Source organism: Protopterus annectens, chromosome 14.part0 (assembly GCF_019279795.1).
Source record: "Protopterus annectens isolate FY-2018-M chromosome 14.part0, PAN1.0, whole genome shotgun sequence".
Taxonomy (NCBI): Eukaryota; Metazoa; Chordata; order Ceratodontiformes; family Protopteridae; genus Protopterus; species Protopterus annectens.
This window is the reverse complement of record NC_056748.1, coordinates 693,866,916-693,892,708: the sequence shown is the minus strand read 5'-3', so window position 1 is coordinate 693,892,708 and position 25,793 is coordinate 693,866,916. Positions and strand designations below refer to the sequence as shown.

At 41.0% G+C, this 25,793-nt stretch overlaps 1 protein-coding gene across 3 annotated transcripts in view; it reads left to right on the top strand.

Annotated features, from left to right (window-relative positions):
• Positions 1-24,166, top strand: part of KLHL21 (kelch like family member 21) — a 747,265-nt gene extending 723,099 nt beyond the window's left edge. For all 3 annotated transcript variants that reach the window (XM_044056426.1, XM_044056427.1, XM_044056425.1), the window contains one exon: positions 20,664-24,166. In XM_044056426.1, the coding sequence (XP_043912361.1) occupies positions 20,664-20,978 (315 nt within the window). In that variant the 3' untranslated portion in view covers positions 20,979-24,166. The remainder of the gene's footprint in view (positions 1-20,663) is intronic.
• The last annotated feature ends 1,627 nt before the right edge of the window (positions 24,167-25,793 follow it).

Below are 25,793 nucleotides of genomic sequence, written 5' to 3'. Positions count from 1 at the left end.
TTCGTACATAAATTGTAGGCATGTTAAGATTTTTTTTATTTTCTGAGTAAAAGAGGTATTTCTCCTTTAAGAAAACTGATATTTTTATCAGTATTGGAGGTTTCTTGTTAGGGGCCACTGCTTTTAGCAACTGGTGTTATTTGACTAATTAAGGGCTATTTTTTTAAATGTCTGTATTGCTTGTGTAAACTTTTATTTTTGAGACGGGCATGGATATATTTTTCAGTGTAGTGTTTATGTTCACTTTGTGGCAACCTGCTTGCCATTTGAATACTGTTTCTGCTTTTACTTTGTGAAGGGGCTGGTATAAGAAGTGTGAGTGTAAGTGTGCTGCTGGTCTACACTAAATGACAGTTTACCTTCTGACCGACTCGCTCTAGTAACAATGCTTTTGGCATCTCCTCCTCAGCTACAGCATGGATGTTTACTCCAGACTTGGTGGTTCCAGTCCTGCTGTTCCTAAAAAGAAACGCAAAACTTACCAAAGAGCCCTTGCCATTGGCTCAGTCTACACCTCAGTAGATAGTGGATGAACCTGCATTGGCTATCAGTTGTTCCTCATACCACTCACTGTCTTCTGATGTAGTCCTTTCAGCCACCATGAACTTGGGTTCAGCCAAGTCCTCTGGCTGTTCCAGTGTCCCATATGGGCATGAAAGAACAATCTTCTCTAGGGATGGGAGGCACTCTGGGAGATTCTTCATGGGGTGGCCTTGGCAAGAATTCCCATTAGAGTGGTCAGACGTTCATCCTTCGTCAGTCTTCTTCCACAGGGACACAGATAAAGAAAGAACAAAAGATTAAACATTGTTTATCTTAAGTGCAGTTAAGAAGGATGATTTTTTTTTTTTTTTTTTTTACTTTAGCAACACATTCATTACAGGCTATGAATCCAGGTGTCCAGAAGCCTTTACAGGTGAGCATCCACCCACAAAGAAATTCCTAAGGAAACAGGGTCTGATGATGACAGAGAGAGGGGACTTCTTCCCCAACAGATTATGAAGCCCAACTCTCAGATTGTGAGGAAAATATTAAATCTGATGTCAGTCTTCATGTAATCCTTGACTGTGGATTAGGTTCTGAGCCTTGGAACAGACAGGCCGTTATTCCAGCTTGTGCATTCCAGAAACTCTCAAGCTAGGCTCTACCCATAATACTCCTCACCAAATTACCTCAGATCTCATTTGCCGCTTCGTAGTGCCAGACACATTCAACCAACCTCTCGAGCCTTGGCTTTTCATCTAGCTGTAAGTTAGTTATTTTTCCCTAATATCTACCTTTCAAATTCAGTTATTTTCTATATTTTTATCTACCCACTCCTCTAGTTTCCTTTAGGTGTGTGTGTGTGTTGAATGACCTTTTTCCTCTCTTTTACCATTAGGTACTCTAAGGGGATCTATATTATGTTATCGAAAAATCTAAATGTCGAATAGAACAGCGAAAGTGCCGAAATGTCGAAGGTCCGTTTTTGAGATCGTAGTACAGTGAAGATTGGGATATTTGCCCTATCCTCACTGTAGTGCGATCTCAGAGTTGGAATATATATTTAGTGGTGGGGGTGCAGCCCCCAACAATACCAAATTCAAGTTTCGGCATTTTCGCTCTTATAAGCATTCGACATTTTGTGTCTTCGATGTTATTGTATAGACGCCTCTAAGGTACCATCATTGGTACTTTACCCCCTTTACCTTCAGGTAACCTCCTTTTATCATTGTTGATAATTCCCCCCTTCCCTCTCTATTACACAAAAAAAAAATCTCTCTCGTTTATCTGTGACTGCATATGTGTATCTGTGTGTGTCAGGTGGCCTTAGTTTCTGTAATGGCTGACAAACCCTCCAGTTTAAAGAGGTGTCAAAAGTGTGAAAGGAAAATGCCAAATTCAGATGGACACACCTTTTGTGTTTATTGTCTTGATGCTGTCCATCTTCTGGAAGATTGCGCCATCTGTCATGGGTTTTCTGCTAGAACCCTAACAGAGCGTAAAAATAAGCTCATACCTAAAGGACTTCTCAAATCTGAGTTTGTAGAGGCTGTCTGTGGTCCCAAAACAGAAGCCAGCTCTTTATCTTCTTCAAAACCGAAAAAGCGCACTCATTCGGTTCCACCAGCCTCCTCAGAACCGCCTTCAGAATTGGCCAAGTATCCCACCACGGTGCTGACTGTCTCCTTGACACCATTGGGAAAAGACCCTCTTTCCTCGACACTGACCTCTTCATCTCTGGTATCGGTGCAGACAACTCTTACTTCGGTACCAACGGAATACTGTGTACCGAAGGAGTCTCAGCTGATAGTTTAACAAGGACATCTTATTCACTCTCAATTGACCCATTTGCGGACTATCCTTCGAGTCCATTTTTGGAAAGATGGCCAGCAAGATCTACAAATGCCTCTTCTATTTGGTTGACTAACAGCCTGTCGAAGTCAGACATTATTAGACTGGTTGACCAGCTCCTGATGGCGAGGGAATTGCTTCTATCTTTGGTTCTTAGTCTGGTTAGCTCTGGGGCCTTGCCTTCTTCTACACTCATGCAAATTCCTCCAACTCCAGCCGAGTGTTTGGAGCCCCTGGTATCGACCATCCTGGCTTCAACTGTTTCACTGCCAGCCAGAACTCCTTCTCTGGCACTGATAGTTGCCCTATGCTGTTCTAGTTTGTCGGAATTAGACCTTGTGGAGGGGAGAACTGTTGGGCAGCATTTGCTGGTTGAGCACTTTCTCATAGGGGTTCTGACTTTAAACTCCTTTGAAGAGCCTTTCCCCTCTTTTATTCCTCAGCATCTTGACTGACAGACTCGCCTGTCTGCTGTTCATTGGTTCTGGTTTGCCTCTTAGAAGTTTTTTTTTTTCTTTTTTGTAGATGAGTGCTCACATGTGTGTGCATGGCCATCACTTCTGCTTGAAGAATCTCTGAGGTTTACGCTTTCATTTGTATGAAACCATATTCAGTCTTTAAAAAGGTCAGGTATTACTTAGTAGTAACTCCTGTTCTTGTTGAAAGTACATACATACATACAAACATTTCAAGCATGGGCATTAAATGCCCTTCTAGCTTGCCAATATACCAAAACACTTGATGTTATGTTGTGCCATCTCACCTTCATTCTTGCTGGTTGGGTTCAGAATAGAGTATCAGTTCTGACTCGGCCTATTACTAAAGCTAAAGAGCTTCCACTGGCTTGTGACAATACCCTATCCCATAATGCCTAGGGAAGATGACCCAGATCTTGTTTGCCGCTAAACTAGATTGGGTGCTTTTCTCTGGGCTCAGGCTAAGTGAATTTCTTTTGGTCATAATATTCTATTATTCTAATAGTTTTTCACATAATTATTGTTGTATTGCTATTTAAAGTGTATTTAGACTTTAGTTTGTGCTGATCATATGATTTTTCGCTTGTTGTGTTCTGTTGTGCTTGGCCGTCACTTTCCGCTAGGCCTACAACCCCTATCCTGTCTCTAAAACTTTAGTTTATCCTTTCTGAACCCGTTTAAGTTAGAGGGTTTGTCTTTGTTTTCTGTCTTAGCTCGTTTAAATTAGAGGGCTCCCTCCATTTTCTACTCCCCTCCCTTCAAGAGGTTTTGTCATTTTAGTTAGAGACGTCTCCTCTGACTAGAGGAGATTGTCGTTTTAGTTGGAGACCTCTCCTGTAGTCCCTTCTCTGTGTGTCTATTAAAAAAAAAAAAAAAAAAAGTAAGGTTTTTTTTTTTTTTTTTTTTTTGTAGTTTCCTGTTTTTGTGTGGTGTGCATAATAATTGGATGTTTTTTGGTGGCCTTTCTTATTATTTTTAATATAGTTTTCTCCTGGACAGTGTTGTTCTGGTTATGTTTCTACTACGTACAAGGAAGGGAAAGAAGTGAAGCAGTCAGGCTTCAAGAAGTGTGACTCCTGTACACAGAAAATGTCTATAACTGACGGGCACACTAGTTGTCTATTGCTTAGGTGCAGTACACCTTCAGGATTCCTGCTCCATTTGCCATGGCTTTAGTTTCAGGGTCCTGCAGGAATGCAAGAATAAACTTATAGTTATGGGATTGCTCAAGGGTCCTTTTGCTGAGGCATTGGAAGGAAACCAGACCTCATTTAAATATTCCCAATCCCAAAGGTCTGAAATATCAACAAAAAGAGCTTCTTCTTTGGCTCCTGCTTCTGAGCTGGGAAAAAAGCCATCTAAGGACACGACTTTGGACCCAAAGGCTTTCGGGGCCAAAAACAACACTCCTTCAGTTCCTCATTCACCTCTTTTGCAGTCGGTGGCTGGTAGTCTAAAATTCTTGACCCCCATCCTCTCAATCCTCCAGGAGCCTGTCACGTGGAGCGGGTTGTTAAGAGGTTGCTTGGGACACCGGCTCTAGCCAAGATCCTTTCAAGTCGAGCCCATAAGGAAGTGGAATCAACATCTGTTACTTCCTATCTTCTGTTTCTCCTCCGACCCGAGTGGTTTCAGAGCCAGAGTGTTTGGATGTCTTTGTGGTGGAACCATTGGGTCTGAGACTTACCCCTGGGTTTTTGGTCCCGACATCTGCTCCGACCTCTTTGGTACCATCTTCTGTCAAGGGATCTGGGAGTTGATGCTCCCCTGTCGGGTCCGGAGAGTAGAGTCGGATCGGACCCGAGCCTACCTCTTGGGGCATTAGCCGGATCCAGGCACTCTTCCCACAAAAGTGCCGCTGTCTGCCTCGGTACCACCCCCCCAGGCATAGAGAACCAGTGCCCCAGGATGCTCCATTGGGTGAATCACTCTCTTCTGAAACCAAGGACCCCTCAGGAGAAGTCCCTTGGAAGAGAACTTGTAAGAGGAAACATCTAGACTCCCCTGAGGAGTCTGTCACATCGGATACAGATTTAGAGGATTGAGAAGGGTCCCCACGGTCACCCTCTGAGGATGTCTCCTTCTCAGACATCCCAGAGACCCTAAAGCAGAGAGGTGGCTGGAAGACCTTTCCCCTTCTGAGGATGAGTCCGTATACCTGGAGACATTTGGATCTTGACCCTCCACCTCTTGGGTATCTCCGCCTTTTGATCAGTTCCTTGGTGTAATCTGTCGAAAGGCATGGGGCTCTCCAGAATCTGTGGAACTTGTTTCAAGGAGGCCCAACAAATTCAGAACCACCCCTTCCAACAAAGAATTCTTGACCAAAGGTGTCCCGGTAGATGCTATGGTGGTGGTGGTGGCGGCCACCAAAAAGGAGTTAGCTGAGACTTCCTTTGTCCGTCCGCTGAATAAGGAATCTTGAACAATGGACAGGTATGGGAAGCATATGTTCTCGTCAGCAGCCTTTACTCTCAGATCACTGAACTGTTTAACTCATTGTACCAGACTTCAGAAGGATCTCCTGAAGGAGCTAGGAGATGCCCTCCAAGGTTCTACAGCTGCGGGAGTGTCAGACAAGGTGACCTCTCAGCTTGCTACCTTAAGTTCTATAGTCAACTCCTCCATGAGGCTCATCTCTTACACAGATGATGGAGCGAGTTGGGCAGCAGGCACAGGAATAGCTCTGAGGAGACATTCCTGGATGTGCCTTTGTGTGTTTGCTGAGCCTTTCAAGTCTTCCTTCATAAATGGCCCTTTTGACGACTCATCATTGTTCGGGCCAAAAGTTAAAGAGACTGACCAGGTGCAAACAAGAAGGTAAAACTCTGTCTGCTGTAGGAATATGTTTTTCCGTCTCTATCAGGCCTTATCCCAAATGCCAGAAGGGTGGGAAAATGTGGTTCTGTAAATCCCAAAGATTTTCGCCAGACGCACGTGGTGACTTTTCCCCCAGGGGGTTATGGGGAAATAATTGAAGACGCCGACCTCACCGCAGAGGGGTCCACAAAATCATGGCGACAGAGATACATTCTCTGGCAGACCCTTCCAGCGCTCCTGAAAGGATGCCTGCCTGCCCACCTCTGGAGGCAGACTACCACTGTACCCAAAAGCCTGGCTGAACATCACTCAAGACAAATGGGTACAGTCTATAATATCTAGGGGATACAACATACCCTTCTCATTCCCACCCCCACAAGCAAGATCAGTCCCAGAAATTCTACCGTGTCAAAGGGATCAGGCAACCCTAGAGGTACAAAGGTTGCTAAGAAAAAGTCATCCATGAAGTCCCCACAGACCAAATCACATCCGGAATTTACTCAAGGTTCTTTTTAGTTCCAAAGAAAACAGGGGACTGGAGACCCATCTTGGATCTCAGCAGGCTGAACAATTCCATAAAAAAAAGCTAAGTTCTGGATGGTGACACGGCAGTCTATACTCCCTTTTCTGGGACAAGACAATTGGAAGCGCTCAGTTGATCTTCAGGATGTGTACTACCATATAAAAATGGACAGGTGATCCAGGAGATATCTACACTTCCAGCTGGGAGCCAGCCATTACCAATTCAGTGCTCTGCCCTTTGGCCTTACTACAGCCCCCAGAGTGTTTACCAAATGCATGGCAGTAGTCACGGCTCACCTGAGGTGTCTAGGATTACAGGTGTTTTCGTACCTAGATGACTGGCTCCTGACCGCCACCACCGAGCATCTACTAACCAAAGTAAGAGACACCACCATCCATCTATGCCTGGAACTGGGCATTTCCATAAATTTCAAAAAATCTGCCTCGCTGCCATCACAGCATATTACATTCATAGGAGCAGACTTGAACACCAAACACATGATAGCAAAATTGCCTCACGACAATGTACAGACACTGCGACATCAAGTGTCCATCTTGCTCTTGAAGAAGAAAGTACAAGCAAATTTTGTTCTAAAAGTCTTGGGCACTATGGCAGCTGCTATAACAGTAGTACCTCTGGCAAATCTACATATGAGAGTCCTACCGTGCTTACTCTCTGCTCAGTGGTCCATGCAGGAGTTGCCCATGTCCCACAAGATCTTCATCACAGACTCCTACAGGAAGGACCTATGCTGGTGGCTCCAATCTACACAGGTAACTATAGGCAGACTGTTCACACTTCCTCAACCAGTAGCTACAGTGACCACGGACACTTCCCAGATAGGATGGGGGGGTATTATCTGGGAAAGACCGTTCAAGGAACTTAGCAAGAACATGAGTACCATTTGCACATCAATGTCCTAGAGATGACAGCGGTGCTTCTGGCATTGGGGGCATTCCATAACTCTCTTCCACCAGGTACGATTGCAGTACAGACAAGCAATATGTCTGTAGTGTGGTACATCAACAAACAAGGTGGAACCAGATCCTACCCCCTCTGGCTCAAAGAGTATGGCAATGGGCAATCTCTTCTCAACATTTTCTGATTGCAATGCATATTCTGGGGAAATGCAACATAATAGCGGACAAATTAAGCAGAGCAATTATGATGCCTTATGAGTGGTCCCTGAAACAGGAAGTTGCGAGCCAAATTTTTTGCAAGTGGGGCCAGTCTTGCTGGGAACTCTTTGCCATGTCCATGAACACCAAATGCAGCAGTAACTTTGCTCTAATCCTCCCTCCGGGGGAGTCCCCAAGGGACGTACTTGTTCACGATTGGCCCCCGGGACTTCTTTATGCCTTTCCCCCATTTCCACTCATCCCCAAAGTCCTACAGAAAGCCAAACCATTGAGTTGCAGGTTAATTCTTATTGCTCAATACTGGCCTTATCAGATCTGGTTCTCTTTCCTATGGCCCCATCTCGCAGAGGAGCCATGGATTCTGGACCCGGTACCAGATTTTCTGACTCGTCAGTCAGGAATGCTCCATCCCTCTATTCAAACCCTCAAACTGACAGCTTGGCTGCTCCGCTTCCAATCTTAGCCAGGCTTCCAGACATATCCCCTGCAGTGTGACACATTATGGTTTCATCTCAAAAAACAACAACTAGAAAACTGTATGGTAGCAAATGGAAAAGGTTTTTTGTTGGGCTTCCAAGAATCACATAGACCCCTTCACAGCCCCTGCAAGTACAATTTTAAATTTCTTAGCAGAGATTTTCACTGAAGGTGCTGCAGCAGCTACTGTACGAGTACAACTAGCCGCCATCTATAACTACCACATAGGAGACATGGGATCAAACATAATGTCTCACATATTGTGCAAAGCCTTCCTGAGAGGTACTTTTCTACTAAGGCCCTCCAATAAGGGAACCACTACCTCCTTGGGACCTCGATTTGGTACTGAGTACCCTGATTCTCCCACCATACGAACCAGCCTCCTCTTGCCAACTGAAATTTCTGACCTGGAAGACTATCTTTTTAACAGCCATTATTTCAGCGATGGGGGTTTCAGATTTCCAAGCTTGGTCCATACACCCTCCCTATTTAGTTTTTCACAAAGACAGAGTTTCTCTTAGAACAAATCCTTCATTCCTTCCCAAAGTATGTTCTGAGACCAATTTGAATCTGTCCATTGACCTGCCTTTCTTCTTCCCAGACTATGGCAACAAGGCAGAATATAAACTACATCAAATGGATGTCCACAGGCAGTTACATTTCTACTTGCATAGAATGAAGGAGTGTAGAAAATATGACCAGCTATTCATCTCCTTCTCAGATAACAGAAAAGGTGCACCAGTTTCAAAAGTTACCTTGTCAAAATGGCTTGCTAACACTATTACCTATGCATATAATTCTCAGCATGATCAACTGCCAGGAAAGATTAGAGGCCACTCAACAAGAGCCATGTCTACTTCGACTGCCTTTCAGGCCAGACTACCTATGGACTCAATCTGTGCTGCAGCCACATGGGTCAATCCTCATACCTTCATCACTCATGACAAAGTAGATGTGGCCTCCATACGAGGGCTTCCTTTGGTTCCACTGTTCTGAAGAGCTTATTCCCTTGAGCCACCCGAGAAAGAAGGTGCTGGGGACGCTGTCCCAACCAGCAAGAATGAAGGTGAGATGGGACAACATAACATTAAGAAGTTATGTACTCACCATAATGTTCCATGTTTGTTATCCATAATCTCGCCTTCATTCTCGATTCCCACCCTCCTTCCCCCAACCTTCACTCGTGGAGAATCGAGAGGAAATTTTTATTGGTGATAAAATGTTCTCTGCTGCCCTTTTTGCCTCATGAGACATAGGCTAAGAATTATTACCATTGCTTTTAGTGTATGTTTTCTAATACATTGGTAATCCGCAAACAAGATCCGAGTTATCTTCCCTGGGCTTTATGGGATTAGGGTATAGCCTCAAGCCAGTGGTAGCTGTTGAGCTTTAGTAATAGGCCGAGTTGGAACTAATACTCTGTTCCGAACCCAACCAGCAAGAATGAAGGCGAGATTATGGACAACAAACATGGAATGTTATGGTGAGTACATAACTTCTTATTCCCATAATGTGTCCAGGCTCTTCTTGAAAATATCTAAACTATTAACTTCCTTTAATATAATTTGGTAGTCTGTTCCATGCATCAGCTACTCTGTCAGAGAACCAATTATTACACTTTTCATTCCTATAGAATATTCTACGTAGGTTGTCTGTTGATTCTCTAGTACCTTTTGTTAACCCCAGACATTCCCAGAGGTAGTTGTCTCTAAATGCCCCATATACCGTGAATAAGATCTTCTCTTAGATATCTGTAAGAGACACTGTACAAGTTCAGATATTTTAGTCTTTCATAGTAACTTAAATGTTCACATCTGTGGATACCCTTGGTATAGTTCCACTGTACTCTTTCCAGTTTACTCGTCCTTGTTTTCTTATAGGGTTTCCATATTGTTATTCCATACTCAAGCTTGAGTCTAATGTAACTAACAAACAATAACTTCATAATTTCCAATTTCCTAGACTTTATACATTTATACAACCTATAGTTCTATAAATATCATTAACAAATTTATTGATATGATTAGAAAAACTCATAGCCATATCTACCCATATACCAAGGTCCTTAAACGAGTCTACAGTTTCAATCGCTGTGTGCTGTATTAAATATTCACGTTTCAATTTCTACCTCCCAAATCTCATATGCTTAGTTTTTGATGTATTTATCAGCATGTTATTCTCCTGTACCCAAATGGTCAGTTTAATCAAGTTATTTTGCAGGTATGCCTTATCTGTAACGCATGTAATCAGTTTACCCAGTTTCATGTCATCTGCATATAGACTGTAGAACACCTCAGATGAAAAGGTTAGGTCTGAAAGATACAATCTAAACATGTAAGGGGTTATGACCGAGCCATGTGGGACACCCTGACTGTAACCAATGACTTCACCTGTCCCGTTGCTGTATGATACTTGCTATGTCCTATTTGTAAGCCATGCAGCTATCCATCTTATCAAGAGTAGATCAATACCTAGTTCTAATTTATTGATCAGTGTTTTTTGTACGACTCTGTCAAATGTTGAAGTTAAATCTATATAAATTACATCACAGCACATTTTTGTTTCATTCATATCTGCTATTATATTATTATAAAACATCATGTTACAGGTGGTAATCTATTTTCAACATATGCATGCTCATCTTCACTAAATTATTTGTTCCTACTGGTTTCTAGTATCTCACTAAGAGCTAGCTGACATTAAATTATACACATTCTTTTCTCTACAATACCCTCCTGAAATGTCAACCTACTCTGCCTTGCCTGGCACCTGCAGTTAAAATCGTTCTACTATAGCTAGCAAACTACGCTTAGCTGATACGTTTTCTGCTGCACTCACCTCTTTAGCTCTTCCCGGCCCGTTTGCCCTGAGGGCTCACTCCGCTCCCCTACCCTGCCCCCAGCTCCCACCCACCCCCAGTGCTCTCAGCTTTATTCTCCCATTATCACACACCCACAGCTCAATTTGCAAATACCTTTCCGCTGCTCATTACCTCTCCCACATAAATCCCTCCCTCATACACTCCTACACTCTCTTTTAAAGTCAATATTTCTCACTCGTCATAATCCTTACCTCCCCATCTCTTCTCTAATATGTTCTCTTTAAGTCACCACTACTCCCATGCCCCTACCTCTTTCTTCTCTTCTTAATTCCCTTACACCAGGCTACATCATATTCCTCCCAGACATGCCTTATACTCTATCTCACCTTCCCTCATTCAAACAAATACTCTGCTCCTATTCCATCCTAAAATCTTCTCCTCTAAAGCCAAGATAATGTCTCCTACTCTAATTTATAACCTTTCCAAACCTACACCTTACAAACCTAAATGCCAAAAGGATGTCTCCCTCTTCTTACTAATGCTAGCAGGTGATATCCACCCTAATCCTGGCCCCATTACATGTAACAACTCCAATAATCCCACAACCCACATAATACCCTAAGGATCTTTACAATTAATGCTCAAAGTCTTAGTAATAAATCTCACCTATTTCAGTCCTGGCTAAGCCATAACCAACCTGATATCCTAGCTATATCTGAAACCTGGCTCAAACCTTCCATCTCTGATTCAGAAATCCTGCCCCAAGGTTTTCACATTCTCAGAAATGACAGAATTAATAAAAAAAGGTGGCGGCTCTGCCCTAGTATATTCCAATCTTCTCACCTTAATACCACAATTCTAGAACACAGAACTAACCGCTGGACTACTAAAATTAAACAGGCACACAAATATCTGCTTCATTGCCCTCTATATCTCCCCTGGAAATAATATATCGATACTAGAAGAAATTCTCCTATGGGCTTCCACAGAAATCAACTATGAAACTTACATTTTAGGAGATGTAAATATTGATTTGAACAAACTCAATTGCCCCTCCCCCTCCCTAGCCATTAATCTCTATAATTTCACTCAAACTATCCTCACTATCACCCGACCTAACAAAAATAATCCCCCAGGATCCAGCTTAGACTGGATTCTTGTCTCTAACCCTAACAGAATAACCAACTCTGGCACTATTCCTGATACCATTAGTGACCCTCTCCCTGCCTTTATCCATCGCCCTACTACCTCTTCCCCTTACCAGCATCAATTTATCCAAACTCGCAACCTTAGAAACTTCAACCCCATTACCTTCTCTAATTTATTCAAACAAATGAGCTGGCACATGCTAAACTCCCTACCCCTTGATAAAGCTATAGACCATTTCAACACTGTCTTCCTTGATACTTTAAACTCCGTAGCTCCCCTAAGAAATAAAAGGATCAAATATAATTCAGCTCCTTGGCTTACCAAAGAGACCAAACAAATTATGCACCAAAGGGGCAAACTATGGAAACTTCACCAAAAAAATAACCCGCCCAACACATTACTTCAATACAAACAGCTCCGCAACCTTGCTAATCAACAAAGTCAAAAAAATTTACTACACTAAGCTCCAGTCTAACAACCGTAATAATCCTAAACAGTTCTGGAAGTCTGTAAACTCACTTCTCCATCCAGGCTCAAAAACTAATCCCTGCCCCAACCCTAGCAAAGCTGACCTTGAACTAGGCTCTGAATTTAATTATTTCTTCATCGAAACCATTTCTGCCCTCACTAAATCCTTTCCTAACAATAACCCAGCTAATCCTCACCCTCCCCAGCCAATCCCACCAAACAACCATCCTCCTCTATTCGAGCTCAAACCTGTCTCTGCAACTCTCATAAAAAAAAAAACTCCTATCCAAACTCAAACTAATGTACCCGACAACATCCCCTTATCCTATCTAAAACTTGCTGCAGATGGGATCGCTCTCCCAATCAGTATCATTATAAACAGATCAATAAAAGAATCCTACGTCCCCAAACTCTGGTGCTCAGCCTTCCTCCTCCCTCTCCACAAGGGAGGAAAAAATACTTGCATCTCAAACTTCCACCCTATTGCCTTACTCTCCCCGATCTCTAAAATCCTTGAAAAGTGCATCCACCTTCAACTTAATGCCATTCCTCACCCAAAATAACCTCCTCACACCCACCCAGCATGGCTTCTGCCCTGGCCACAGCACCAACATGGCCCTAATCTCTTTCTTAGATACCATTAATAAAGCCAGAGACTCAGGACAGCTAGTATCTACTGTTCTACTCGATCTGTCCAAGGCTTTTGACACTATCTGCCATAACCATCTTCTTTACCATCTCTCTAACCTTCACATCTCACTAAAAACTCTTTCCTGGTTCTCCAGCTACCTATCAGACAGATCTCAGGCTGCCAAATGGAAAAACACCATCTCTTCCTTTTTACCCACCCCCACTGGTGTCCCACAGGGATCCATCCTTGGTCCTATGCTATTTAACATCTTCATCAATAACTTCCACACTGCTTTTCCTGACACCAAAATCATTCAATATGCAGATGACTCTACCCTAATCTGCTCTGCCTCAAACCTCCCTGAACTGCTGTCTAAAACCCAAACTGCCTTCTCCAAAACTGAAAACTGGATGCACCAAAACCACCTCCCTCAATGCTAGCAAATCCAAAATTATTCTATTCTCACCCTCTAAGAACTACTCCTTCAACAAAAGTGACTTCAAAATCCTCAGCCAAACAAACACACCTATAGAAGTCGTCCTTTCCGCTAAACGTCTCAGCATAATTGTTGATTAACAACTAAAGTTCGATATACATGTACAACAAAACATTAAAAAAAAACACCAAAAGCTAGGTATGTTGTATAGGAACAACCACTTTCTCTCTAACACAACAAGGCACACTCTGGCCTCTACTTTTCTCCTTCCTTCCTTACTATATATGGTGCACCTCTCCTAATCAACCTGTCTTCCTCTACCACCTCTTTACTAGAAAGCTGCTACAATAAAATCGCTAAATTTGCCTCCAAATCCAAAAACTCCACTCATCACTGCCTCTCCCTACAATCCCTGAACTGGCTAGAACTACCAAACCACTTAGATTACCTACAACTCTCCATAGCACACTCACTCAGATTTTATCCTACTAAATGTCCTGCTCTAACTAATATCCTTCCACCTTATATTCCCAACAGAGCCCTTAGATCTGAACATCAGAACTTAATTTCTATCCACAAACCTAAACATCCTGCCAGCCAGCTGCTCCTCTCCTATGCCCTTGGCAACAAATGGAGCTCCCTCCCTTCCCCACTAAGAACCATCCCAAACACTGAAAATTTCAAGGCCCTACTTTTCAAACACCTGCCTACTAAACGGAAATGCCCCTGCCTCCTTCCTACTTAATCTGGGACCACTTCTAGTATAAGAGTCTCCTCATTCTGATACATTTACCCTATCCTCCTCCCATAGACATATTCCTACAACTATATCTATCTCTCCCTGCAATCTCCTGCAGCTTTATCCCTCTTCTTAACTACTTCTACCCCTAGAGCTAGATTTGCTCACCAAAACTGGTAAATACTACCTAATCCTTCTACTCCAACAGCTATACTTGCTCAACAAAACTTGTAAATACTACACAATCCTTCTACTCCCAGAACTATACCTGCTCAACAAAACATGTAAATATTGTAAATATTGAGCACTAATTTCTATCTCTAATACTTTCACTCAAAGCGCTACCACTATTTCTCCTTCCTACAACCTTAACTATCTTTTAGGAATCTCTAAGAATTACTGCTATACTATGCAAATGTAATAACCATAACTTAATGTAAAAAAAAACAAAATTTTAATCAATTTCAATATGAATTGTACTCTCATGCGGTCCTGTATTCCTTGAAATCGTATTTTGCAAACTGTTTAATGCTTTCTAAATTCTTGATTGTGTTGAAATCCTGTATGTAATATTTTTTTATGCATTTTCGGAGCTTTTCTCCCCGGGCCTCCACTGAAAATGGGCCATGTTGACCCAGTGGACTTCCCTGGTAATCAAACTGGAATAAATAAATAAAATAAATATATGGTTTCAAGTCCCAACCTATCCAAGTCTGGCAATAACTTATCCAATATTACCTTCTCCATTATTTTTCCACAACATGAAAGTAGACTTATGGGTCTATATGACTCTGGGTTTGTCCTACTATCCTTTCCCTTAAAGGCAGGTTTAATAAGTGCATGTCTCCAATCTTGAGGACTCTTCCCATATTTTTATGACCTATTGAATAATAGATATAATGGTACCGTACGTTCTTGCTGAAGGGTTCTCATGTCATTGTCACTAATTCCGTCTCCTCCCTGTGCTTTGTTTGGATCCAGTTTGCTCAGTTCTTTTTCAATATAATCTAACTTGATTCCAGTGTCTGAGGTTACCTGGATGTCAGTAAGACAACTTATCACTCCTTTTGTGGAGCCAAACTATTTTGCATAAGATTTTCTAAATATATCTATAATCTGTTGTCTGAGAATAAATTTTAGAATCTGCACACAGTTTATCAATTTGTATGTCTTTACTTCTTCCACATCTTATGCATCTATAAAAAGGTTTCTTATTATGCTCAATATCTTTGTATAAATTTTCTTCAATTTTTTTTTTATCTTGTCTCACACTATGCTTAATATGTTTGTCCAGCTTGTTTATTTTAGTTTTCAAAGTTGTAGCTTGACCTCTCTTCCATTTCTTACTTTTTTTGTCTCTCACCTTAATCAGATATTTTGTTCTTATGGAAATATATCCCCCAGATGTTGTATGCCTAGATCCTGATGTTAAATGTTAAAATTTTTTTGATTTTGTGCACTCGAACAATTTCTCTTTCAAACCTTTCCACATTCCATCTGCAGTTTTTTTTTCCAATGAACACCTCACTCCAGTTAGTTTTACATAGTGACTGTTTTTGCTTCAATCTGTAATTATACAATTCCTCCCCTAAAACGTGCACGCTGATTGGCCAGCCCAACCAGCGTGCCCGTTGTAAATCCGTCAATATACAAACGGAAAAAGGTCCGGTCGCCCGGACTTTTTCCGTTAGTATAAAACACTGTCTCGCTATGTTAAAAGAGTTTAACATAGCGACACAGGTTTAAAAAAAGCAACGGAGATCTCCGTTGCTTTTTTTAAAGCTGTCTCGCCATGTTAAACTCCTTTAACATAGCGACACAGTGTGTAACGGAGATCTTGCGATCTCCGTTGCTTTTAACTGTCTCGCTATATTAAATGGGTTTAACATGGCGAGACAGCTTTAAAATAAGCAACGGAGATATCCGTTGCTTATTTTAAAGCTGTCTCGCTATGTTAAACCCATTTAACATAGCGAGACAGTTTTTTTAAAAAAAAAGCAACGGAGATCGCAAGATCTCCATTGCTTTTTACTGTTTCGCTATGTTAAATGGGTTTAACATAGCGAGACAGCTTTACAATAAGCAACAGTGATCTCCGTTGCTTATTTTAAAGCTGTCTCACTATGTTAAACCCATTTAACATAGCGAAACAGTAAAAAAAAGCAACGGAGATGTTGCTTTCTCCATTGCTTTTGCCCACAGCTCTGATGTACTGCGCAGGCGCGCAGTACATCAGAACTGCCGCAGAATACCAGACAGCTGCGGAAGGGCAGTAAAGAGGCATTATACAATGCCATTATTTAAGAAAAGTAATTATTTATTTTCTTAAATAATGTCATTGTATAATAGCAATAACCCACTTCTGGGTGTGGGTAATGCTGGATTTACCCACGGTTGGCTTTGTTTGGTCCCTCGGGCTTCGCCCTCGGGACCAAACCACGCCAACCATGGGTAAATCCAGCATTACCCACACCCAGGCGTGGGTTATTGCTATAATAACCTTCTGTGCATTGGTTTAGATTTCAGTTTGGCAGAATTATCTAGCAACAAATTATCTTTATAACCCCATGATCACTGTACATTAACGGTGGTAAAACTTGAAGTAACAGTGATTTCTTTAGGAACACAAACAATGTCTCGTATGTTCCATCCCCTGGTAGTTTTTTTTTTTTACAATCTGAAGCAGTTGTTGTTTCTGAATATATGTTGTGAATACTTTCCTTACTAATGTTGTTGAATAAATATTATTCCAGTCTGTTTCTGGTAAATTTAAGTCACCAGCTAATGTTATTCTTCCCTCCTGTGTTTCATGCAAGAAATGTTTGAATTTGTTTAGGGCATCTGAACTCGAGTTTGATGGTCTATACAGTCCCACAATTGTTACTTGTTCCAGAGTTGTCTTTATTGTCACAGATACACAGTCTATAGTATTGGTGTTATCACTGAACATGTAATAATCACAGGCCTCATAACTGTCTTTAATCCTTGTCATAACACCTCCACCTGAAGTTTTGTTAGAATGTCATTTATCCTCTTGACAGAACTGGTTTCCAGTCATTGTTCTTTAACCACGTTTCACAAACAGTAACAACATTAATCTTGTGGGAATGTAGCAAATTTTCCAAAAAAAAATGTATTATTAATTCTTCTAACATTAACAAACATCAGAGATGTTAGATTTTCGACCTGGCAAAAATCCTGCCTAGTGTTTGTCAAATATTGCAAAATATCTGCTGCAAAAATTCTCTTCCCTAATCTTGACAAATGTATGCCATCCTGTCTAAACACGTGTGCCCAAAAAAAACTAGGCTTGGATGGTCTACACATTTCCATTTTTTAAAACAGGACATTTTTTCCATGTAAGTATTTACTCCAAAAATCTTTTCATTCACAGTGACGTGACTATCCTTTCTATGTGCGATTTGTGAAAAATATGTCCTAATTCCAGTACAAGCTATACTGTCTAAGAGGGCTGTCAGTTCCCTACTAACAGTCCGAGAATCCTTGTGGATGAGATCATTTGTACTGACATGAATAAAAACAGATCAGTACTTCCTTACATTAAGGTGTCCCAAGGCGTGTCTCGCATCTTCTGTTTTTACTCCTGGCAAGCGTAACACTATTCAATGTTCATTATCTTCTGTGCAAATATAAGTATCAGTTAACCTAATAACTGAATATCCAATTACAAGAGTATCTTTTCTGACCAGCTCTAAAGAATCTTCAATTTCTAACACAGTAATATCTGCTCTATCAATTGTTACACAGGATAGCTCTTTATCACCATAGGTCTTATTAATCACACCATTTTCATTGTGTATTAAATTCTCATCCATAGGGCGGCCACGGTGGTGCAGTGGTTAGCATTGCTGCCTCACAGCAAGAAGTTCTCCGTTTCGATCCTCAGCTGGGGTGCCTTCTGTGCGGAGTCTGCATGTCCTCCCTGTGGTCGCGTGGGTTTCCTCCGGGTGCTCCGGTTTCCTCCCACATCCCAAAGACATGCTGCAGGTGGATTGGACACTCTAAATGGGCCCTAGGTGTGCGTGTGAGTGTGCCTTCTGCGGAAGGTTGGGCGCCGGGCTGGCAACTCGACACTGTAAAACTCCACTGCCATTCAATGTGCGGACAAGGTGATCCGCTGTGGCGACCCCTAACCGGGAAAAAGCCGAAAGAAGAAGAAGATTAAATTCTCATCCATCTGGTATTGTAAATCCACAGCTTGAGCCATGTAGTCAACAACTGTCTTTCTCTTCTTTTTTCTTATAGTAATGTTCTTCAATCCTTCCACGTTTGATTTTGATTTCTTGTTTTACACTTGCCCCTTGCCTGTTTTTTTCTACCTTCCATTTTGGAAAAATTATGCTTTTTTTCTGTAGACCAAAGGTTTTCTGATAGAAAAATACTATTTCCTGTAACCTGTGTATTATATAACAAAGCAGTGTCCTTTTCAGTATGTTTTCTCTTTACTTTACAGACATTAATCAGTTTATTTTTCTTCCTTATTTGTTATGAATTTCTTCCTTTTTCTTTTTTTGTTTCCTTCTAAACAATCCGGATCCTTAAATTGCTGAATACTTGTATCCAGAACTCCAAAGTTGTCAGGGGCATTGTCTTGTTTCATAGTGTTTGAATGATCTTTACAGACAATAGATGCATCGTTTTCTAAATGTCTTCTATTTGTTCTTTACCCAACATTATTTATCTCACCAGTTCAGTCATTAATATATGAAACAGCAGTTCTCCAAGCCATGCCAATTGCACAAGTGTAATCATCATTAAGTCTAGATTTGGTAAGCAAATCATCCAACTTTTGACATGAGGAACACAGATCACCAGTGTTATTAGCTGTTACTTTTAACTACATGTAGCATTTATTACACTGTACAAGATATTTGTGCATTAGCAAATCATTAATTGCATTCTCATTTAAGGAATTCATATTCAGCGTCAAGCAAAATATTGTAAAAGAAAAGAATAATCAAAATCAGTAACCACAGAATTCAAAGAAAACTTAAATCAACTTCTGTGACAAAAATCACACAAGCAATATATAACTAAATATTAAAGTAAGTACAGTAAAGTTATTCTGGCCGTACAAGCTTTGCAAGCCAGACAAAAGCTGTAATTCCTTTACGTCATGCATTAGCTTCTGCTCACTATTGCTCGCACTCGCACTTCTTTTTAACAGTAAAAATCAATAAATCACAAACCAATGTAGGATTGTTTAGATATGCTCTGTATTTTCTTTTCTGAAGTCTTTGTGAATTTATAACTGTCTAGGCCCCTTGGGATGGCTAGAGCTTGCCTGTCTAAAACCTATCCCTTTCAAACAACCAACAGTGAAATTAAAGGTACAACAACAAATATGAATCAGAGTAAATCTTGTTAACAACCTATCCATTCCTACCTACAAACAGTGAAAAATAGCAATAAATAAAATATAAATTCAAATAAAACTTCTCTTACCAGTCAACTCCATAGTAAATCACAAATTGTTTGGATATGTCTGAATTATCCTTCAACCAGTCTTCTCAGAATTTTGTACCCTGTATATGCATCATCAGCTCAGGTTATGCTTGAAGGGGAGGAGTGAAGATGTGGCTTGCAGTATCTTTAGCAAACATTTTCTTAATGGCTTGCTAGTTGCATTGCATTTTCCTATCACATGGCTCACAACAGGCTGGAAGGTACTTCTGTAAATGGCCACTTTACAAGGGGCATGACTGCTTCCATTGTTTGCTTTCAACTATGTCTTCTTTATGGACATTTGTACAGTAGGCACTTGGTTGTTGGGTCCCACCTGCATTATGATTCCAGAAAGTCGGGCCTCCTTTGGCACCCTGATGTTAAAAGTATTTGGCCTACTGTGTCCTGATTGTTTGACAGTTCTCTTAGTTTGCCACTGTTTGGGATTTTGTTTCCAATATTTATTCACTGCAGAAAGCCTCCAAGGAAAATATAAGAAATGTGCACTCACTGTATGATTTGATTAGTGGGAGAACTTTCTTCATTCGGCAGTACTTTTATTCTCCCTTCCTACCTGTTTCTGGAATGATTCCACCCCCAGTGACTGTTTTCCAGGTTTCAAGAATGTAAACAGTGGAGAGACTTTGATTAAAGAAGTTAAGTAGTTGCTCTGATAGGCCATATTTGGCAGTAATAATCAGGCCGTAATAATCAGGCAACTGTGGTATATTATCGGAACCCATGGATGATGTGTTTGTAGGTTTTGAGAGGGCTGAGAGAACTTGTTCCACATTAATTAAATAAATGGCCTGGACTGCGAAATTTTGTTGAATACCTATAACTGTGTGTATAGTAAAATCTGCCCTAAATTTGTCAACAAGGATATTAACTTGAAGTTTATGTTGAACTGAGTAGAAGGGTTGGGCAAAGTCTCCTAGCCAGGTGCAAGTGTCCAGTAGAAGGAATGTATGCCATTGTGTTCATGGACAAGAAAATAAAATTGGCAAACTGGGGAATAGTATAAGAGAAATTCAAATCAGTTATTCACAACAGAAGTTCATGTTGTTTGTTGAGTACATATGTTCTTTTTCTGCATGTATTTTAGTTCTTTTGACAGTAATAAAACTTGTATGTCTTATGGCTTTCTAATAAATGTGTATAACCCTTATCCATATCTTTTCTAGGTCCATGTTGGAGGCAGTCTAGCAGCATTAGGAGGCAAACTGTATGTCTCAGGTGGATATGACAACACATTTGAGCTTTCTGACGTAATGGAAATATATGATCCACAGACTCGAACCTGGACCATTGCAAGCAGACTGCCTCAACCTACTTTCTGGCATGGAAGTGCCAGTATCTTTCGCCAGTTCATGCCACAGACCCAGTATGGCTTTGAGGGTGTTGTTCTGGACAATGTAAATAATGAGAATAATGCTGTAAACCTCAATCGGCACAATCGGAACCATTTACCAGACCAAAATCTTAATGACTTGCATTAGATGGTCCAAGGAAAAGAAATATGCATTTCTCCACTTTAGATGAGTACTTGATTCTTCATGTTTTTTTTCTTTCTGGAGTGCCTTCTGTGATGTGTGTTTCCATGTAGGTCTCTTCTTTCCTTCCACATCCCAAAGGCATGCACATAGATGTGTTTGCACTATCTGCATATTTTGAAACTAACATCCCATCCAAGATTGCTTTTGTGCCTTACACCAGTTGCTTTCTGGAATAAATTCCATCTCCTCTGCAGCAAGTGACTAGGATGAAGTGGATATCGGAAAATGAAATGAGCAATGCAAGATTTATCAACTGAAGTATATGCAGTGCACCCCTAAACTGCTATTGTACAGAAGATAGGCACCCTTCTCACAGTATGGTTACATCTACATAATGCTGAAAGAAAGAATGCCCTTTTTCCTTATGTTTGCAGCAGTGGCATGTAATGAATGTTTGTTCATTCCTTCTCTGTATTTCATGACATAGTAATATTTCTGATGGCACTGACATCACTGGGTCAGAAGAACAATGAAGGCACTGTCTGCATGACGAAAGTTTGGATTTGCAACAGCATAGAAGTTTAGCTGTGACATTTGGGATTTTAAAATAGTTACTTGCATAGATACTTAAACGTTAGATCTTTCATTAGGCAGCTTGAAGAAGATAATGCAGAGCTGAATGTTTCTTACTTTCCTTTTTTAAATTTTATTGTATTTAAACAGTGCTAATATAAATAACAATGTCCCATAGGAAATAACACATTGTATGTTTACTTGTAATGGGAAAATGCATCTGATGATTTGAATTTTTGAGAGCTCTGAATCTATGCCAGAAGCACTAGCTACTAAGGCTATGTGTGTGTGTGTGTGTGTGTGTGTGTGTGTGTGTGTGTGTGTGTGTGTGTGTGTGTGTGTTTTGTCTGTGTTGTGTGTCCACACATACATCCTTGCAATATATAGATGCTAACTGAGAGCCACTTATACAGAATAACCTTCTCTTCTACATTTGGTCTTGAGGTATACTAGTGAGGAAGTTTGAGTAAGCTGCTTGCTTGAATTGAGAATAAAACAGTGGCATCCCTGAATTTATATCCTAATAGAGTTCATTCATGGCTGTTGATATATTCTCTTCCCCACTGAAGAAGGCAAACTTTTATATGTTGTCCTCTCTCAGAAATTCAGATTACTTTTGCATGCTATCTTTCTTCAGCTACAACTCCATAATAACACTTATTATTGTTTCTTCTCAGAACTGAGAAGCATTAGCAGAACATGTTGCACAACAGGTAGCACGTACCTTTGGTGCAGAAGACTGTGGGTTCTCTTCTCACACCAGGTAGATTGATTGCTGACACAGCAGTACACCATAAGGGGGTGCTGCACTCCTGAATCTGCCCTCCTCTCAGATTAGATGTTAAACCGAGGCTCCATCTCTTTGAGCTGGTGGTAGTTCAGGTGGATGTAAAAGACCCTATGGCACCTATTGAAAATAGTAGGGGATATCCTTTGATTCCCTGGCCATATTTCCCCTAATAATATAAATACCACCTTGGATCCCCTCTAACCTAGTGGACCTAACCTGGACAACAAAGGGTAAATAAAAAAGAAATTGCTTGATAAACTAGCTTAAATCAATTTCAGTTGTTATGCTGTTTACTGTGTGTGTGCTTATTTGTTCCTACCCTGATGACTGCATGTCCTTTTGCAGGTGACAGGCTTTAGTATGTATTTTACTGTGCCCACTCTGTAAAAAAATAAATAAAAAAAAAAAAAAAAAATGTCCTTTCTCAGTATCCCACAAGTGTAAGGTTCTCCAAGCTTCTTCATGAACCCAGTCTACCCTTAAGTAAAAAGTGCAAGCAGTTACATTTTAGGGCATCTTTTCATCCAGAAATGTGTAATGCACTCTAGTTTTAGTGTAGTTACTTAGCAAATCTCATAATGATTTAACAGACTTAAAGCAAAATAACAGTTTAAGATGTGTTATGTAAAATTGCGTTACTTTATTGTTTCTAGAGCTGTTTTGGCTTTTGAACTTCACTCATTGTTGGTAGATGGAGAAACAATCTGGAGTGTATAGTGGTAGATAAAAATACATTTGATCTCCTTAGAAGAACTTCACAGTTTGTTATTCAAGATGAGGTTGGTTTATAGTTAGTAACTTCATTGAAACAATGGGGGAGGGTTCTCTTGGTGAGGCACATCTTGTAGCCAGCAAGTCATAATAACTTCTTGTCCTGAGAAAGAAGACTAGATTGAGAAAATAAACCAAAGTGAAGATTGCTAGCTCATCTTGTTAAAGAGTGCAGGTTATCAAACCATAAGAACAGTGAATCCTGAAATCAGTGTCTGATAGTAGGGTAGGTCTTAGTGCCTTAACAATACAGAAGTTTGTAGGCAGAAGAGCTAGAGAGGCTTGGCTAAAAACTGGGTGGATCATAAAAGGTTAAAGATTTTGAAAAATGCAGCATTTTTAATTTACAGATACAGGAACCAAGTTACGAAAAGCTTGAAATGACAAAGAAATGTTTTTGCAGCACCCTTGTGTCTTCATTTCACTCGAAGTATAAACAGGATAGAAGAGAAAATGACTAAAACATAGTTGAGTGGAGACGTAACTTTGTGGTATAAGGTAGTAGTTTTTATTGTACCTCATGGAAGGTGATCTACAGTACAGGTTAACTTGTGGTGGGCCATAAAGGGAAACGGCCATGTCTTATTAGCTATTGCCTAAATGAGGTTGTGTTCTGCCTCCTGCAAAACAAACACACACACGTGTGCAAGTTTTATGTAATAAATTTTGAGAAAGACATGGTGGTATAATGGTTAATACCTTCCCTGTCCAGACAAACAAGGTCCATGTCACTGTGTAGAGGTTGCATATTCTCCCAGTGGTTGTGTGAGGTTTCACCCCTCCCAAAAACATGCTGAATGCTTTGGCCTCAAGGATGTGAGGTACCACTTTCAACCCTGCCCCTCCAGTTGAACTTCATCATGAAACTTGCTCCCTAATCCTACAGTGCAGAATTTTCCATGTACCTTATATCTGATCCCAGTATATTCTGTATATATTCGTGTGTGTGTGTGTATGCACACGTGTGCTTATTTCAGGACAGTTAATATTGTCCCAGATGTTCTTCGTGTTTCACTGTTGTAGTCATCACATTTGGGTTATCTGCCTGCAGATAGCCCTCAGCTGGCCTGAATACCAGAGTCTTGGATTCCTGCTTTGGATGCTGTCTCTTCTAACATGACGTCAGGTCGTCAGGGGTATAAAACATGCAGCCGATGCCATTACATCAGTCTTTCTTGCCGTGCGGTGCCCGAAGCAGAAGCATTTTGTAAGTGCCGGTCAGCCGACTCCTGAAATTTTCGTTTTCAAGTTTCAGAACCGAAGTCTTCAAAAAAAAGAGAAGTACCCTGTTGGGGATCTTTTTTCTTGCTCCAACCAATGTCAGTAAAAGTTAACAATTGTCTTACCTGTGGAAAGCAAATACATCATAAAGATTTTCATTCGTACTGCATTCCCTGCTTAGGCCCAGACTACGACGTTCCTCGCTGTCTGTTTTCTGCCTTGTTCAACCCCCGAACTATTCGTCGTCAGACTATCTTTGCAGCAAATTATTTTGGTACAAGATATCCTTACTCCAAAATGGCTTCATTAAGCCATCCGACTACCAATCTTCCGAAAAAAACATAAGGATAAAGACAGAGACAGACCGCATAGGTCCACAATGGCTGATGACGCTTCCGTTAAGCTAGTCGCCAGTCCGCCGGTACTCAGTGAGGCGCTTTTGCAGCCCCTGATACCCACTACTTCAGATTCACAGGCCTCTACTGAAACCCATTCGGAGTCCAGTATGCCGCGAGATGCTTCGACTATGGAACCTGCGTATGCCTCTACCTTGGATGGGTCCAGAGCCGCTGTGCAGGCACCGGCTTCTGAGGGTGTATTCAGGCCTACAGACTTGCATTTTAAACTGACGCCATCTTCTTCATCCAGGCCTAAAACTTGCACCATGCTTAGAAAACCGACGTCCAAACCGCATGCTCAGGCCCATATGCCTAAAAAACAAATGCTTAGAATGGCTGAAGACCTTATTACCTTAATTAGGGGAAGCCAGCCTTCTTCCTCTAAGAGACCTAGAACTGATTTTCCTTCTGATTCTTCTGATCAGGAATCTGATATTTCTGTTCTTTCTGATTACCAGGATTTGCCTTTATCTACCTATGAGGATTCTGATGTAGAGGATTCCATTCCCTCTGCTTCCCCTCCAGAAGATTTTTCTTTTGGTGAAACCTTGCACACTCTTAAGGAGCATTTCCACTGGGAAAGTCAGGATTACTCTGACTTCAAAAAGAGGCTTAGGGAATTCTTGCTCCTTCCTCAACACAGGCCTTTAGCTATCCCCTCCTGTTCTGGACATTGTAGATGATGCTTTCTTGGAATCTAGCCTTTCCCCAGACACTTTACCTCCAGCTCCCAGAAAACCTGACCGGTATTACAGAGTACCTGACTCTCACAAGTTTCTCTTCAAGAATCCTACTGTGGATCCAGAGACCATTTCCCTAGGACCAAAAGGCATTAAGGCTGTTGCTGCCAAAAATCCTATCCCTTCTGATAGAGATTCTAGAGCCTTGGACAGATTGGGTAAGAAGGTCTACACTTCTGCTACTTTGGCCATTAGGGCTTTAAATTGCCAGTTTCATATATTAAAGTAAAAGCAGCATATTATGGGACTTGTTAAACAGAAAATGATGATGATTCCTGACTCTGCTGAGCACAAAGAATTACAGGATTTAATGCATTCTGCAGAA